Here is a 16,573-nt window from a genome sequence, read left to right on the forward strand (position 1 = left end):
AGGAGAGACAGGGAGCCGGGTGTCTACCTGCTGAGTGGTGGAGGCGGCGGTGTTGGGCCTGATGTTGATGGCGGCGGTGCGGGGCTGGAATGTGGAGTAGGTCTGCATCCCCAGGACCTTCTGCTGGACCTGCACCACACCTGAGGAGGAGAGGCAGCATGTTACTGGCCATTCACACCCAGGCCTGGAGCAGCAGTGGAGAATAAACAGTGGCGAGGCATGTGTGTGTGTGGGTGGTTCACTTCTGTCACTGCTTTAATAATGAGTCTAACAAGAGGCGAAAAGACAGAGGCAGTTCATTTTAGAAAAAGCTTTTGGAGGAGCTGTTCCACTTTGACAGGAACACTATCCCCATGGTAACAACATGTTCTTTTCTTTTTTTTCTTTTTTTTTTAAAAACGAATGATGTGGAGGAAAGACAATCTGCTTGTTCTGTCCACAAACAAAGGGTTCTATTTTGCCTGGACAGTGTTTATGCCTAATGCATCGCCTCAAAATCAGAATAACATGTCTTTTCTGTGCGCAAATCTGCCTCACATCCCCCTCGTTCAGGCAGGGAGTCAATGTGCCAGTGTACCAAAGTAGGTCAAATGACAACCAAACTGTCAATCAGAGCCATCTGCTGTAGAAATTCCTCTGCCCCTCTTGCAGATGATCTGAGCAGATTTCATTGACCAAGCACGGCAGGTCTCCTGTGTTTTGTCAGTGGGACTGAGTCCAAGACACCAAGAGGAAGCCTCCGTGGGATCAATATTCTGACAGGACAACCTGTATCTATTACAGACAGGCTGGGGATCCCAGAGGAGTCTTTCACTGTAAAAAAGAACCTGTCCCATTTCCCCTTTAGGGCAGTGCAGTAAAACCGACAGCACAACTAAATCTAAAAACTCCAATGGACATTTAGGGTGAATCCCAATTCACCACTCCGGCTCCCTTTTCACCCCTCCGCTCCGTTTTGCGCGTTCACGTGTAGCCGTAGTGGCGTCCCAATTCATTACTCATTTAGGGTTAGGGTTAGGGTTTTCCATGGCTCCGTTCGGAGAAAATCTTGACCCTCGTTCGATTCGGAGCCATGAGACTCCCTTCCGGCATGCATTGCGAAACATCTACAGAAATGTTCTTTTCGCTCTCGTAATACGGAAGCGAGGCTGAAATGTCATTTACTTTTTCTGGAATTACTTACTTGAAAAAGACTTGAAAAATGATGATAACCATCGTATTATCTTAGTTCAATGTCATTACAATGCATTATAGACCTTTTATTTATAACAAGCATAACCAAAATATCGCTTTTATGTCGGTGCTGTGTCTAACGTTACACTAACGCAACGCTGCATGACAGTCGAGCATTTCAGAGATGTACAATCATAAATCAATTATTACCAGTGGCGTTTGACAGCGGATGATGGTATTATGTAAAGTTATCTATCAAACGTTCGTCTGACTTGTACATGATGCGCATTTTGACCTATTTCCACCCGCAATCTAATCCGAGCAGTTGTTATTAGGTAATATTATTAATGGGTTGTATCATTCATTTAAATGCATTATAGACCTTTTCTTTATAACAAGCACAACAACAACAAAACGTTATTATGCCGATGTGCTGTGTGTCTAACGTTACAAGCTGATTTGTGCATGACAGCCGCACATTGACATATTTCCATGTCTGATGTCTAATGTCTGATGTACTAATGTCATTTCAATGCATTATAGACCTTTTCTTTACACGCTTCGCGCACTAGGTGGGCCGCGAATACTGTAGAGATTTGTAAAGTGGGCCGTGAGTCCAAAAAGGTTGGGAACCGCTGCATTAGACTATCAAAGCAGGACACCGGTCCGGAGCACTCATATTCTGCGCGTTTGTCAAACGGCGACAGTCCCTGTTCCTCTGCCCGGCGTCAGTCCAATGGAATCGTCAAGCACAGCCTTCCCCATATAAATACATCGGTGCGCGATTACAGAGATGTACAATCATGTTTATTTAAAAATAAATTGTGGTGTTTGACAGCGGATGATGGTAGACATATTTAATGTAAAGTTATCTATCTAAAGTTATCTATCCACAGGCTGATATGTGCATGATAGGCGCAAATTCCAAAAGTCAAGCGCTTCGTAACACAGACGGGGTGAATTTTATGAATGAAAGTGAAAGTTCTGTCACAAAACGCCGTTACGTATCCTCACACATTTTTAAGTGGGTATACGGAAGTCCTTGCCCTTTCCTAGTGGGTATACTACACCACTGGAGCACAGGTTTCAGACAGGTTAGAGCTTATTCTGTCATGGTCTGATAATGAAGCATTGTTCTTTTTTATTTGATGACTTGTTTGATCGATTGATAGCGTTCAAGTTCATTCAAGTTGTGAATGAATCGCGAGCGTCAATGCTTTTCTACGATACTACGTGTAATGTCACTTGGACATAGAATAATAAGACACTTGAGTCTGGGTTCAACAAAGGTATAACCAGTTTACTTCGGTTCTCTCGACACCTGTCAGTCACCTTCTGGTATATCACAAACTCTCTCTAAGGCGCATGCGCTGTCCTGACTATGAATTAACCCATTCATTACACTACGGATGACGTCGTGAAGGGTTGTCCCATTTCCCCCGGGGAACCACTACGGCTATGGCTCCAAAACGAGTGACTCCAAAACGAGTGACTCCAAAACGAGTGACTCCAAAACGAGCCGAAGTGGTAAAAAAGAGAATCGGGATTGGGCCTGTGTCTCATGGGGGTTCCATTTCCACGGTGGTGACATAGCTCATCCATGAACCGTTACGTGGGGGGGTAGACCTTAACGAACGCACGGCGAGACCCTCCATCCATACCTCCTTGCGTGGTCGGCATGTTGACCGTGACAATCTTGCTGTTAGGCGGCAGCGGTAGCTTGGCAGTGATGACCTTGGTCGCCATGGTCACCTGGCCGGCAGCGATCTGGAACGTTTGCCCAGAGGTGGTGACGCTGCTGGCCACGGTGGCCACCACGCCGGTGGAGGCTGCAACACACACACGTGACCTGCAGTCACACCCAGACCAGCGGGCAACCACAACAGCTACCGTCTATAGCAGTGGTGTCCACTGGGTTGGTTTTAGCAGCGTTGATATACAGTATATTCAAGGCCATTTGCTTGAATTTTGGGGCATTTATTGACCTAAAGGTTGACACTCCACATTGACAGTTTGGGAGTCTTGTTATTGTTAAGGTTTATAGCCAGGTCTGTGGATAGATAATTCTGATTATCAGAATTACTCTGGGAGATAAGAGTGGACACCACCGGCCAAAAAGGCACTCTGACAAAACTTAAATATATCTATTGTAATATGGTATAGCGACAAAAATGAAAAAACGAAAGCCATGCTGATGGTTGACATAGATGGTTACATTCACTAGGAGTGAAGATCCAATTAACCATTCAAAAGAACAAAAAATGGGGATTGAAAGAGCCATCAACTCCACTCACGATCCTTTTCCCACAGCGCTTTCACATCACATCAACGACGGGGAAACTTCATCAGACACACACACACACCACAGTCACGTCATGTGATTTTAGACAAACAGCCTCCCTAATCCAACTACACTCACCTGGGGTGCTCTGACCCTGTTTGACCGAGGAAGCAAACAACTGCTGGAAGTTCTTGTTCTGCTGGAATGTCACCGGCGTCCCCAGCTTGGTGGCCAGGACCACCTTGGTGCCTTGGGTCACCTGGCTGCTCAGAGAGCCCACCATGACCTTCTGGGTGGCGGAGGCCGGGGTGGTGGGAGTGCCGGTGGAGGGGTTGATGGCACCAGCCTTCTGCTGCTCCAACCGTTTCTAAAACATAAACAGTGATTTAACGAACGAGTAGGTGAAGGACTGCACACAGAATACAAATACATATTTTGCATCCTTCAACACAAATTTGCAATGACACTATGAATTTCTATTGGACAGTGTACATTAAGAATGGTTCTACTAAAGAATCATTGACACACAACTGCCAAAGTTAGCCCTTTAGAACTACTCTTTCCCAGCTCCCTGTGTTTTGTGTTTGTGGCCCCCTAGGTTTACACTGAGGGGGGGGTGCTATGTTGGGAGTCTAGGTGTCACACCGTAGTGCATGGTGGAAAATTGTCTGATCTTCCCACCTGCTGAGAAGCCAATCTCTGTTGCTTTAGCTGAATCTCCAATTGGGCCTTGACCTCCTCTGCTGTCTTCAGAGCACTACTAACCTTAACCTGGTCTGCCGCCTGGGCCTTCTCCCTCTCAACCCTGCATCAGGAAAGAGGAAAAGGTTAGAAGGCAACTGACATTCAGTGGGTTACAGTTAAAAGACCACACAACCGGTGTCTCACATTAACTCTAGCTCCAGCCCAAGGCTGAACCAACATCTCCTCACCTTTCTGAAAAGGCTCTGATCTCCCAAAGGTCCAGTTCCTCCTCAGAGAGCCACGTCTCCATGACGATAGGCCCAGTCTGCTTGGCTGGCTCAGGCTTCTTGGGCCTCAGAGCGCTGGACCTCAGGCCTTTCCTCTGGGGAGTGTGAGCCTCTGCTCAAGACAAAAAAGAGAATAGGGAATTGGGAAAGAGATATACAACCCCACAAAAAGATAGAAGACTTTGATGCCATATGCCTTCACTTTAATGAGTAGATAGAGAACAACAGTAACTCCATTGGTACTGTGTCTCACGTTGCTTGGGTAGGCATTAGCCTGGACAGGTGCTTTATCTAACTTGAGAGAGGACACTAGATGGGAATAAGGAACAAGCTGACCGAGGCAAGGCAAAGCTTCCAAGATTCATGAGGCCACTGTAGGGACCGGAACAGCGGGATCCTGGGCGAATTTGAAGATGCCGTGTGTTTTCTCTTTTTTACCTTTGGGAGTGTCGGGAACGCCGAGGGGACAGATGATTTTCCTGATGCAGTATTCCGACCGGATGCCGTACGCTCCCACGTCTCGCCGTTTGATGATCTCCGTGGTTGTGATCTCAGTGTCTGAGGTTTCTAGGGAGAGAATCAGATAGATCTGAGCATCTGCACATACCAATGACTCTCATCTTCAAAATGGACACTGCTTCATAGGCATGCATGGGCTACTAAACCACAGGACAACCGCACAAGCGTATCTGATCAGTTACTGACGCTCTAGTGTTTCTAGTAATCATCACCTCATTACGTATATATATTACTGCCACTGTCTGCATTGTGGTTGGTAAGCTAAGCTTATGATTAAAAGGATATGACATTGATTCAGTGTCCTTGCACAAGGAGAGTGCGGGGGGGGGAAGAGAGGTACAGAGGCAGAAACAGGAGGGGGAGGACAGAAAGAGAGAGGGAGTGAGAGGAAGATGAAATAGCTGTGCACTCACCTGTGCGGGTGGTCCCCACAGCAGCGGAGGGCTTGACTGCCATGTCATCCCACCTCAGGCAGGCCCACAGCAGCCGCAGCATCAGGCTCACCCCTGCCAGAGACTTGACAGTCTGGAGACGGTACCTGCAGGGGGGGACACGGTGTGACTCATTGACCCATTAGGTGTGACTCGACCAAAATCACCCATCACCAGACAGAGACACGGAGAGACATGGTTCTCCTAAATGGTTTCAGTTCTTAGTGTCGTGGCAATTTCACCCACCTCCATGTGATTCCATAGGTGGGTCTGGGGGAGGGATAGGGCCAGATGTCCAGGGCAGGCTTGGCGTTGTATTTGAAGAAGGGCACCTCTCTGATGCCCCCTCTCCTCGCCAGTTTCTTCAGGTCGTCGTTGGGCAGGACGAAGATGCTCTTCTTGCTGCTCTTGGTGACAAACTTGCGGTATGAGGGGAGGGCCGTGCCCGAGCGGGTCTTCTTGGAGCAGACGTACTTGAGCAGTGTGACCCTGTCTCTGGTGGAGTACCCTTTGCTGACCGTCATGGAGGTCACCGTAGACCCGGAGGGGCCCGACTTGGTGTCCGTCACCGTCGCCGTGACAACGGTCTTGGTCTCCTGGGAGACGGCTGCTCTGCCGACGGGGTGAGCAGCATCCTTCTGCTCTCTTCTCCCTGGTCCTGTAACAGCCGCCTGCGTTGTTACCGCCGAACCTAATCTGACGTCCAGCTTATCCGTCTTTCCTGAGGTCTCAGACCTTACTGACTGCTGCTGGTCAGAGTCAAGCCTTTTGACAACCTGGTCTTTCGCTGCTGAGTCTACCTGCCCGTCCTGCGCCTTCAGACTCGTTAACGGTGTCACCGCTGACTTCACCGCCTGCTCCGTTTTGACAGAGGTCCCTGTGTTGTTGAGCTTCTCCTGGGGCTTGGAAGCGGCAGGCTTGGGCTGCAGAGCTGCCTGCTTGAGCTTCTCCAGCCTCTGCTTCTCCTCCATGGTGAACTGCTTCACCCGTCTCTCCAGCAGCCCGTCCAGCTTGGAGGCCTTGACTTTCTTCTTGTAGGCCGTGCGCAGCTGGAAGCCCTCGCTGACGTTCACCACGTCGTAGTTGAAGGGTCGGACAGGGGGCTTGGTTTCAGACTCCTCCTCCTTTTTGGGCTCGTCTTAACCCTCGTCTTAACCCTCTTCCATAGGCTTCTCCTTCACAGCAGGTTTCGTCGGCGATGAGGGGCCTCTGCTGTTCACTTCACCTGAGAGATGGAGAGAACTCCGTTAACGATCAGCCGACATGACATGACAAAGTTAATGTTTGGCAATGAAAGAGAATAAAAGGACAGTTACGACTTCTGTGTTTAAGGAATCTTTTACTTGTATATTAGGCAGCAGAGCAGGTCCATACTCTGGGTCCAGCTGTGTGGTCTGAACCAAGAACTGAGCTTTACATCAGCTCTTTTTACCCTTCGATCTATCACCCAGTCTGAAGCGGTATACAAAGCCTTAACATCTTCATGTTATATGCATCTGCATTTTATTTGGTTTGATAGTTCTTGTAAGTAAGTAAGTAAGTAAAGCTTTATTTATATAGCACCTTTCATACAAGAAATGCAGCTCAAAGTGCTTTACAACAGGAATAAGAACATAAAGTGAATATAAAAACATATACAAGCATAGAATGAATATAAAAGCAAGGGAAAACAGTCAAAATAAAAGGTAAAGATTTACATTTCTTACACACTATGTGATACATGTCATACATTCATACACTACTATATATTAGTAGTCTCACTTATCTTGATCACTAACCATCAAAGATTTTGTGAAAACAAGTTCCAAATGGTTGGCCTGATTAGCATGTCTCCTAACAGTCTAAATCTTACAGCAAGCATCAGGAAATGTTAAGCCTTTGTTATTCAAATGATTCACCTTGAGACATCTGGATTGTCGATGAAAGGTATGAGAAACAGATGGATATTACTGAATAAAGCACCTTTTTCTTTATCTAGACAGGTGGCGGGTGGACTTGAGACAACATCCATCTTGTCTTCAGTCTTCTCCTCCACCTGATCTTTATTATCCTCCATCTTCTCTGTGACGTTCTCCTCTTGCTTCTCTTTCAGCACCTGCCCCTCTCCTGGTGAGGTGCTCTGAGATGACTCTACGACCGACTTTAGCTTGTTGTCTTTTTCTGAATCGGCTGGGACGGGCTCTTCTTTTTCCTGGGTTTCTGAGCCTGTCTCTGTTTTTAGCAAATCTTTCCGCTTTCCGCTATTCTTCCGGTAATGACGCGGAGCTGATCAGACGCATTTGTTTGCTCCGCTACAAGTTTGAAATAAATTCTTAAAAGAAAGCTCACATTCAAAGATCTTACATTAATAATTTAGTATTAAAAGGTTAGCCGCAAGAAATATACTATGCCACCTAAGAAAAAGGCCACCAAAGACATTACTATAGTATAGGCCTAATGACTGGTTCTGAGGATGAAAGCGCCGCGCGAGCTCCAGAGAACACTGAGGAAAGCAGTACGAACAGTGCCGTGGGCTCGGAGGATATTCTCAAGGCCATCCTCGACATGAAAACAGAATTCTCTGGTAAACTCGAAAAAGTTTTGTCTGTAATGGACAATATCAGCAGAGAAGTCAAAGAGTGTGCTGGCCGAGTCTCACAGGCGGAGCTACGCATTTCGGAGGCCGAGGACAGCATCGGAACCCTGAACGCAACCACCAGCGCTCTGGAAGAAAAAGTTACAAGGCTCACCTCCAAACTAGTTGATCTAGAAGGCCGCAGTCGGAGATCGAACCTGAGGCTGGTCCACCTCCCGGAGGGTGCGGAGGGAAAAGATGCTTGCTAATTTTTGGAGCAGTGGATTCCCGACGCCCTGGATATGGGGACACTACGCTTTCCTTTGATCATCGAGGGAGCTCACCGAATCTCTGGCCCAAGGTCCAATCCCGACGCACCACCGAGGGCTCTGATAATGAAATTCCTAAACTACAAAGATAAGGTGCGCGTCGCGAATGCAGCCAGGGCGAAAGGGAGAGTTCTCTACAAGAATCAGCACGTTATGTTTTTCCCAGATCTACCCATGGAAGTTCATAAACAGCAGAAGCGATTTGACGGCGTTAAACAGCGGCTACGGGCCAAGGCTATACGATATGGAATAATCTTCCCGGCGCGCCTGAGGATAACCCACAACGACCGTTCATATGTTTTTGAAACAGAGGTAGAGCATTTTTTGGAGACACTAAGCAATGATGGAGTAGCAGAACAACGATGAACAACGCACAGTAAGACTCTTTTTTTCTTTTCCTGTGTGTGTATGCCTGATCAAGACTGATCTCCTTTGACTTTGTTTGAAGAGGAAAGTTATGGCTGGAAGTATATTTCCATTCTTTTTTATTGTAAACATTTGACTTTTTTCAAACGCCTAACTCTTAGCCTACTTCAACACGGCGAATAATAACGATCTATGCTGGCTTTGTTTGAAGAGGAAAGCGACGTCTAGAACACTATCTCCATCCCCTTTTTTTTTTTTACTTTTTTTTAAAAATTATTTGTGTGTGTGTGTGTGTTCTAGACACCTGTCCTTTTTTTCCACAATGTTTAACTCTTAGCTGTACGGGACTATATGAACAGGGCGAACAATGTAAGATCTTGGCTTGAATTATTTGTATGAAATTGGTCCTTGTTTAAAATGATATGCTACGTTTCCGTTTAATGCATAGACGATGAATTGTATGATATATGCTTGTTTTGTTTCATTTGCTCACTATGCTTGGGCTGTCATTAAAGTGAGAATAGAGCTATGTACTTGATTAGACCTGATTAAAGACTTTGGGGTCTTTTCGGGATATAAAATAAACAACACAAAATCCTCAATCATGATGCTGAAGGAGGAGGAAAGACTCTGTCCTATACATGTCACTCCTTTTCTCAATACAACAGAAGGTTTTACCTACCTTGGTATTCACATTACACCAGAGATTGACCACATAGTCTCAATTAATTATGACCCTATCGTGGACTCCATAATAAAATCGATAGATAGGTGGTCATCCTTACCTATATCCCTGATTGGTCGGATCAATATTCTAAAAATGAATGTTCTGCCAAAGCTGTTGTATCTATTTCAGAATATTCCTTTGCCCCCTCCAACATCGCTCTTTACAAAGCTTAAAAGAATGTTCACTTCTTTCATAATATGAATATTATGGACTGATAGACGCCCCAGAGTTCGCTTATCCTTACTGTACCTTCCATATGACAGAGGAGGTCTCCACCTGCCTAATATCCAGTGGTACTACCGGGCTGCTCAGCTTCGCTCTACTATGTATTACTTTAGTTCTGACTACATCCCTTCGTGGCTAGATATTGAGATGTCCTCTGTTACTCCGAAACTACCCCTTAATCTATTTATCTACTCAGCGGATATCAAGAAACTGAGAAAACAAACAAACAATCCCTTTGTTCTTAACACAATTAAAGTCTGGTATGATGTGCGGAAATTTCTTGGTGAAACACAATCTCCGTCAGGTTTCACTCCTATTTGGGGAAATCAAAGTTTCATTCCAGGGAGAGAAGATTCGGGTTTCCAAATATGGGCCAGTAAGGGCTTAAGGAAAGTACAAGATTTATACAAAGAAAGTACTTTCATGTCATTTGAACAACTTATTGCTAAATTTGATATTCCTAGAAAACACTTTTTTAAATATTTGCAGCTAAGGAGCTTCCTCTCAACTGCCCAGAATGATTATTTAAAAGAACCCCCATTGTCCACTTTAGAAAGAACCATATCGTCCAATTGTAACGGTAGGGGAAGAATATCCGCTATATATATCATGTTAGAGACTGGCTCATCAGACTCGTCCATAGACAAACTAAATGCTTGGAGGGAAGAATTTCAGGAGGATATCACTTTGGACGAATGGAGTAGTATATGCACAAAGGCTCAGACACAGACTGTGAAAACACGACTAAAGCTATTACAATACAACTGGCTGATGCAAACTTATGTGACCCCTGTTAAATTAAATAAGTTTAATAACAAAAATCCAGATGTATGTTTTAAGTGTAATACATGTAAAGGTACTTTATCTCACTGTCTCTGGGACTGCGAAAAGATCAAAGATTTTTGGAAGGAGGTATCTCAAATGATATTCCAGATAACATCGGTCTCCTTACCTCTCACTCCTAAAGTGTTTATCCTGGGGTTGTACCCAACTCATCTTCGTCTACAGCAATATCAACAAACACTCATAAATATGAGCCTGTTGCAAGCAAAACGGTTAATAGCTTTGTCTTGGAAAAATGTGAACAGGCCCAGTATTGCCCGATGGCTTAGGGAAATGTCATCCTCTTTAACAATGGAAAGGATGACATACATGATTAAAGGTTAAACAAGACTCCTTTAAAAAGATATGGGGACCATTTTTGGAATATGTCCAGCAAAATGATGTGGGGAACTTATTAGCTAACGAGGGGAATTCTGGGTGATACAGAGAGCTCTATGGACATTTACACTTCTGACAAGGCGCTCTACTTGTAATATATCACAACCAACCTATGCCCTATCTTTACTTGATCAAAATATTGTAAACATGTATTTTGTTTGTCTTGCCCTCTGGTAGCACCTGTGTGTGTTTTTTGCTTGTTTGTTTGTTTATTTGTTTGTTTTAGTTTTTTGTTCTGTTTTTTTTTGTTTGTTGCTGTTTTGTTTTGTTGCTGTTTTTGTTTTATTCGTTTTTTCTGTGTTCTTTTGTCTGTTTTGTTTTGTTTTTCCCAGATTGCGATGTGGGTATTAATGTGTGTCTGTCTTTCTTGTTGGATGTTGTATTGTCCTAATCTCAAGAAAAAAAAATGAAAAAATGAAAAAAATAAAATAAAAAATAAAAAATCTTTCCGCTTGTTTGGGCCAGATGCTGCATTTTCTTTGCCCGTCTTAGCTGCTGTAAAAAGATGGCATTTGCATAACATGAAGCAATATACATCCACTGAGCCATGCTGGAGGCATAGTTTCTGCCTCAACACCACAGATCATTAACAGCAACATGAGACAATGGGGAATAAACAAACAGACAAGCTAAAAACTTAAAATAGCCCTTTACCCTCCAGTGCTTTGCGGTAGTTGGCGTTGGTGTTCCCTGGTAGCCTGGTAACAAAGCGATGGACATGGGTCCTACTGACCCAGCTCCAGCCCCCGTACCCCGTCACTCTGTACTCCTCCCCCTTCTGCTTCCGTACCTACACACAGAGACAAGCACAGAGGACAACAACTAGAAGTACGACAAATCTACAGCTTGTCACAAACAATAACACAACATGTATTGAGGAACACAATATTTTTGGCTAATTATATTAATTTTAATTTAATTAATTATATGAATCATATAAAACACATCTCAGATGTACCTGGTGTTTGATGGGGATGGTGTACTTCACCCTGGTGGCCTGCAGCAGAGACTCCTCATCCTTCAACTTTTTCTCTCTCTTTTGCACCTTCTCTTTCTCCTCCCGCTCCATGGAAGTCATGCGATGCAGCCTGAGGCGAGAGAGAGAGAGAGAGAGAGAGAGAGAGAGAGAGAGAGAGAGAGAGAGAGAGAGAGAGAGAGAGAGAGCAAAAACAGAGAGGATAAAAAAAAAGCTGTTAGATAAAAACAGCAAGGTGACTCTGGCTTGTTTAGTCAGCAGCGATCCATTATGTTGTACAATGAGCTTTTTTTCACACCGTGGAAAAGCGTGTGCTACTCAGCATACATTGCTCACACCACTCTGCATTTAAAAGAGGAACAAAAGGCTTCAATGCAGTAGAGTGGTGATGCAAATCATAATTAGTCTGCTTTTGCTTTTCCTCCAAAAACGACCTCTTATACTATTAAAAGCAACATGTTAGGTGTTATGTGCAAGGTCCATGTGTTAAAGAATGACGGATTTCTGACAGTCACACCCCCCCCCATCATGGTGGTGTCCTTACATGGTGTGTCCAAGGGCATCTTTCCAGACTGGCAACATGACTACAGGTTTGATGGCACACTCCAGATTGGCCAGAGCCAAGGCAAACTCCCGGGGCTTACTGCACATCTGGAAAGCTTTGATCCAATTGGTCCTGGAAATACACAGGGAGAGAAATAAGTCATTGTGTGATGGAATGACATGGCCTCCTTGCATTGCCAATTCCCAACGCATCAGGGATCATCACTACATTTGCTCCACAGAGTAAGGGGGCTGTTAGACAGTAGCCTACCTGTGAGAGGCCCAGTTGGGGTGCATGAAGGGGGCGGGCACGTTGTTCTCCAGCTGGACGATGGTGAGCCTCAGCGTGGAGACGGTCAGCACCTTGGAGCCGTGGATGGAGCCGTTCCACTTGAAGTCCCCGGCGGGGGTCAGGCTGAAGTTGTGGGAGAGGTGGCGCCGCTTGTCGTGGTCCTCGCGGTGCTGGTGCTTGTTGAGGGCCAGCGTGTTGGTGCTGTACTGGTTGTGGTACACCCGGTACTTCCCCTCCTGGCCCAGTTTGAAGAAGTTGTTCAGGTTAGAGGGAGACGTCTGAGAGAGAGAGAGAGACAGAGAGAGAGAGAGAGAGAGAGAGAGAGAGAGAGAGAGAGAGGAGAGAGAGAGAGAGAGAGGATAACAGACACAGAGATAAGAGGAGATGACCAACTTCAATGGGATTCTTCAATTTGATGACTGGCTGCGTCAATCGATTTGAGAGGTCCTGGTACATTTGCTGATTAAGCATCAACCTCTGGACAGACCACAGTGAGTCATACACTAGACTACTGGTATCCATTCAATGCTAATAATGCAGATGAGGCCCCAGGTGAGAGACTAGCCTCTGAATGAACCCTCAGGGCAGCAGGCTGAGTGAGGGACACCTGGTTGGGGTCTCACCTCCTTGCCGTCCCTGGGCGTAGGGCTGCCGTCCCGGGAGCTGCCCTCCTTCAGCGGGCTCGGCCTGCTATCCGGGTTAGGCGGGTGGGTCACTACGCGGTTGGGACTCTGTCCAGACCCCGCCCCTTCGCCGTTCACCCTCTCCTTGCCTTCACCTGCAGGTCATGAAACAGATAAGTATCAGGGATCATCGGTTGATAAGAGACAGAGAAACAGAAAGATAGGGAGTCAATGACGACAAACGCAAACACCGACGAAGACACAGTACATGAGAATATATATATAACTTAATTATTTTTATATATAACTTATTAAAGGGCAAACTGCAAACACAACAAAAATATAATGCACAACAACTGACAAATCAACTGGAATAGTCTTTGTTAGCAGAGTAGACCTAATGTTAACAGAATGGACTTATACCCTTTGTCTATCTGTGCAGCGGTAAGGTGAATAATTCTAGCAGTACTGTCCAGACAGTTGTCTTGTTTAGCCATTCAACTAGGCATTATTTATTCAATGGAGAAAGACATGGAACACAATGCAATTGTGATAATAAATGTGTTCTTTGTTACTTCTTTAATTAAATTAAAGTGTACCTTTCTATTATCATACAATATTTCCTTGATTATGTAAACTCTATAATCATAAAGTTGTCTTTCTATTAGTTGTCTCTGTCATACTGAACTGTTTGTTATCATCCTGAACTATCTCTGTTGCTCACCTCACCTCAGTTCTGTCTCTGTTGCTCTCCTCTCCTGTTGTCTGTCTCTCTGTTGCTCTCCTCTCCTTGTTGTCTGTCTCTCTGTTGCTCTCCTCTCCTTGTTGTCTGTCTCTCTGTTGCTCTCCTCTCCTTGTTGTCTGTCTCTCTGTTGCTCTCCTCTCCTTGTTGTCTGTCTCTCTGTTGCTCTCCTCTCCTTGTTGTCTGTCTCTCTGTTGCTCTCCTCTCCTTGTTGTCTGTCTCTCTGTTGCTCTCCTCTCCTTGTTGTCTGTCTCTCTGTTGCTCTCCTCTCCTGTTGTCTGTCTCTCTGTTGCTGCTATTTTTTTAAACTTAGCTATTCGGTTGTTAAGTCGCGACGTGTTTCCGGGTCCAAAGTTGGCTGAGGCGCTGTCTTCGAAATGCCGCAATAATAATAATAATAAATTATATTTATATAGCGCTTTTCCGAGGCTCAAATACCCTGACAATATGGGGAAAACGGGAAAGTGCTGTGTCCCTTGTTGTATGAATAGATCCGAGTCTAAAAAACGATTAAACTGTCATTCTACCGCTGTAGTACACTGGTATTCTGGTGCGGAGAATTTCTGGTTTAGACCCGGAAATTGCAAAACGTCACGTTTGACGTCAGACTTAACAACCGGATATTCAGGGCTCTCAAGTCTCACGCATTTATTTATTTTTACTACCCCTAGTGGTAGTGGCCCTAGGCTGCAGCCTAGGTAAGCCTATAATCTGCGCATGCTCGGGGCGCATTTTTTGCGCCCCGACCGAGAAATAGGAGACAGACAATTGGAGCGCTGCTACAGCTCACGTGTAAGCCAAAAGTATTTGGACTGCCATAGACTGCCATTCGGCCGGCGCCCCGACTCCTCCCCTATGTATTTTCACAGTGAATTTTACACACACACACAGATAACACTGTTTATTTTTTAAGTAACATAAGTAACAAGTAACATAACATAACATACAGTATATATGGGGCTGCGTTGAAAGGTGGGGGCGGCGCCCTAGCGCCCTTTATTGGCCTGCCGCCACTGACTAAGGTGCCTCTTACCTGGCACTGAGGGAGTGGTGGTGGCAGCTGTGACGGGGGTTACAGCAGCGCTGGCCGGGGTGGCGGGGCTTGGGGTGGCGGGGGTAGTGGTAGCAGAGGTCGGGGTGGTGACGGCGGCTGTAGGCGCTGAGGCCGGGGAAATGGGGGTGAAGAGGAAGCGCTGGACCTGGCCGCTGAGCATGGCCGCCTGCATGAGCTGCTGGCCGGGGCCGGGGATGACCGTCACGCCCTGGGGGATGACCTGCAGCTGGCCCGTGGTCTGGCCCTGCCCCTGGATCACCACCGTCAGACCCTGGTTCCCTCCCTAGAACCAACACACACCGTCAGCGTTAAAGAGCGGGACACAAACCCAGACATACCGTACCCATCTCACACTACCCTGCTGTATTGGACCAGGCTATACTGATCCAAGCTGTACTGAACCAGACTATACTGAACCAAGCTGTACTGAACCAGGCTATACTGAACCAAGCTATACTTAACCAAGCTGTACTGAACCAGGCTATACTGAACCAAGCTATACTGAACTAAGCTGTACTGAACCAAGCTGTGCTGAACCAAGCTATACTGGACCAAGCTGTACTGAACCAAGCTATACTGAACCAAGCTGTACTGAACCAGGCTATACTGAACAAACTGTGCTGAACCAAACTGTACTGGACCAGGCTGTACTGAACCAGGCTGTACTGATCCAAGCTATACTGGACCAGGCTATACTGAACAAACTGTGCTGAACCAAGCTGTACTGAACCAGGCTGTACTGAACCAAGCTGTACTGAACCGAGCTGTACTGAACCAAGCTGTACTGAACCAAGCTGTACTGAACCAGGCTATACTGAACCAGGCTATACTGAACCAAGCTATACTGAACCAAGCTGTACTGAACCAGGCTATACTGAACCAGGCTATACTGAACCAGGCTATACTGAACCAGGCTATACTGTACTGAACTATGCTGTGCTGCTGTGCTGTGTTACGGCCAAGCTCCACCATGGCCATCGAGCGTTGCGTCAAATGTGCGTTGCGTCCGAAATTGGGATCAAATGCATTGTAATCAATGAAATGTGCTCCACTTGCTGCGTTGCGTCAGCGTTGCGTTGCGTCCGATGGCTGCGTCAAAAGTAGACATTCAAAAAAGTTAGATTTTTGACGGTGGACGCAGACGTCACAATGAGACCAATTGACAATTGACCAATGACAGTGGAGCTAGAGTAGAACGTTGACGTTGACGCAACGCAGTAGGTGGAGCTTGGACAACGGGAAGTTGACGCAACGCCGATGGCGAGTTGACGCAACGCAGCAGGTGGAGCTTGGCCTTTAGACGTCCACCACAGTTGCCAGAACTGTGCCAGAGAGGACGATGGGAAAAGAAAACATCCAAGCCAGCACAGTACCGTTTGGGTCCACGTCGGCCCGATGGTGAGAAAGAGGTTACAGACATAGATAGAACACAGCTACAGTGAGAGGGGGGGCAGTCAGTGAGCCAGAACACAAAACTAAGACAAATCACACAATCCACGGGAAAAGGGAGAGATTGTAGAAACACCAGCCCCAGATCTACCCAGGT

At 46.0% G+C, this 16,573-nt stretch overlaps 1 protein-coding gene across 1 annotated transcript in view; it reads right to left on the reverse strand.

The window, feature by feature from the left end:
* Positions 1-16,573, reverse strand: part of LOC308150258 (uncharacterized protein) — a gene marked incomplete at both ends in the record, with an annotated part of 103,083 nt that overhangs the window by 51,143 nt on the left and 35,367 nt on the right. The window contains 14 exons of the mRNA XM_080523109.1: positions 28-140; positions 2,835-3,002; positions 3,593-3,821; positions 4,136-4,259; positions 4,387-4,537; positions 4,864-4,992; positions 5,358-5,482; positions 5,622-6,513; positions 11,452-11,587; positions 11,756-11,885; positions 12,318-12,449; positions 12,588-12,886; positions 13,232-13,386; positions 15,007-15,310. Of these exons, the coding sequence (XP_080379235.1) occupies positions 28-140; positions 2,835-3,002; positions 3,593-3,821; positions 4,136-4,259; positions 4,387-4,537; positions 4,864-4,992; positions 5,358-5,482; positions 5,622-6,513; positions 11,452-11,587; positions 11,756-11,885; positions 12,318-12,449; positions 12,588-12,886; positions 13,232-13,386; positions 15,007-15,310 (3,087 nt within the window). The remainder of the gene's footprint in view (positions 1-27; positions 141-2,834; positions 3,003-3,592; positions 3,822-4,135; positions 4,260-4,386; positions 4,538-4,863; positions 4,993-5,357; positions 5,483-5,621; positions 6,514-11,451; positions 11,588-11,755; positions 11,886-12,317; positions 12,450-12,587; positions 12,887-13,231; positions 13,387-15,006; positions 15,311-16,573) is intronic.

The sequence above is a fragment of the Nansenia antarctica genome, assembly GCF_963989245.1.
Source record: "Nansenia antarctica genome assembly, chromosome: 2".
Taxonomy (NCBI): domain Eukaryota; kingdom Metazoa; phylum Chordata; class Actinopteri; order Argentiniformes; family Microstomatidae; genus Nansenia; species Nansenia antarctica.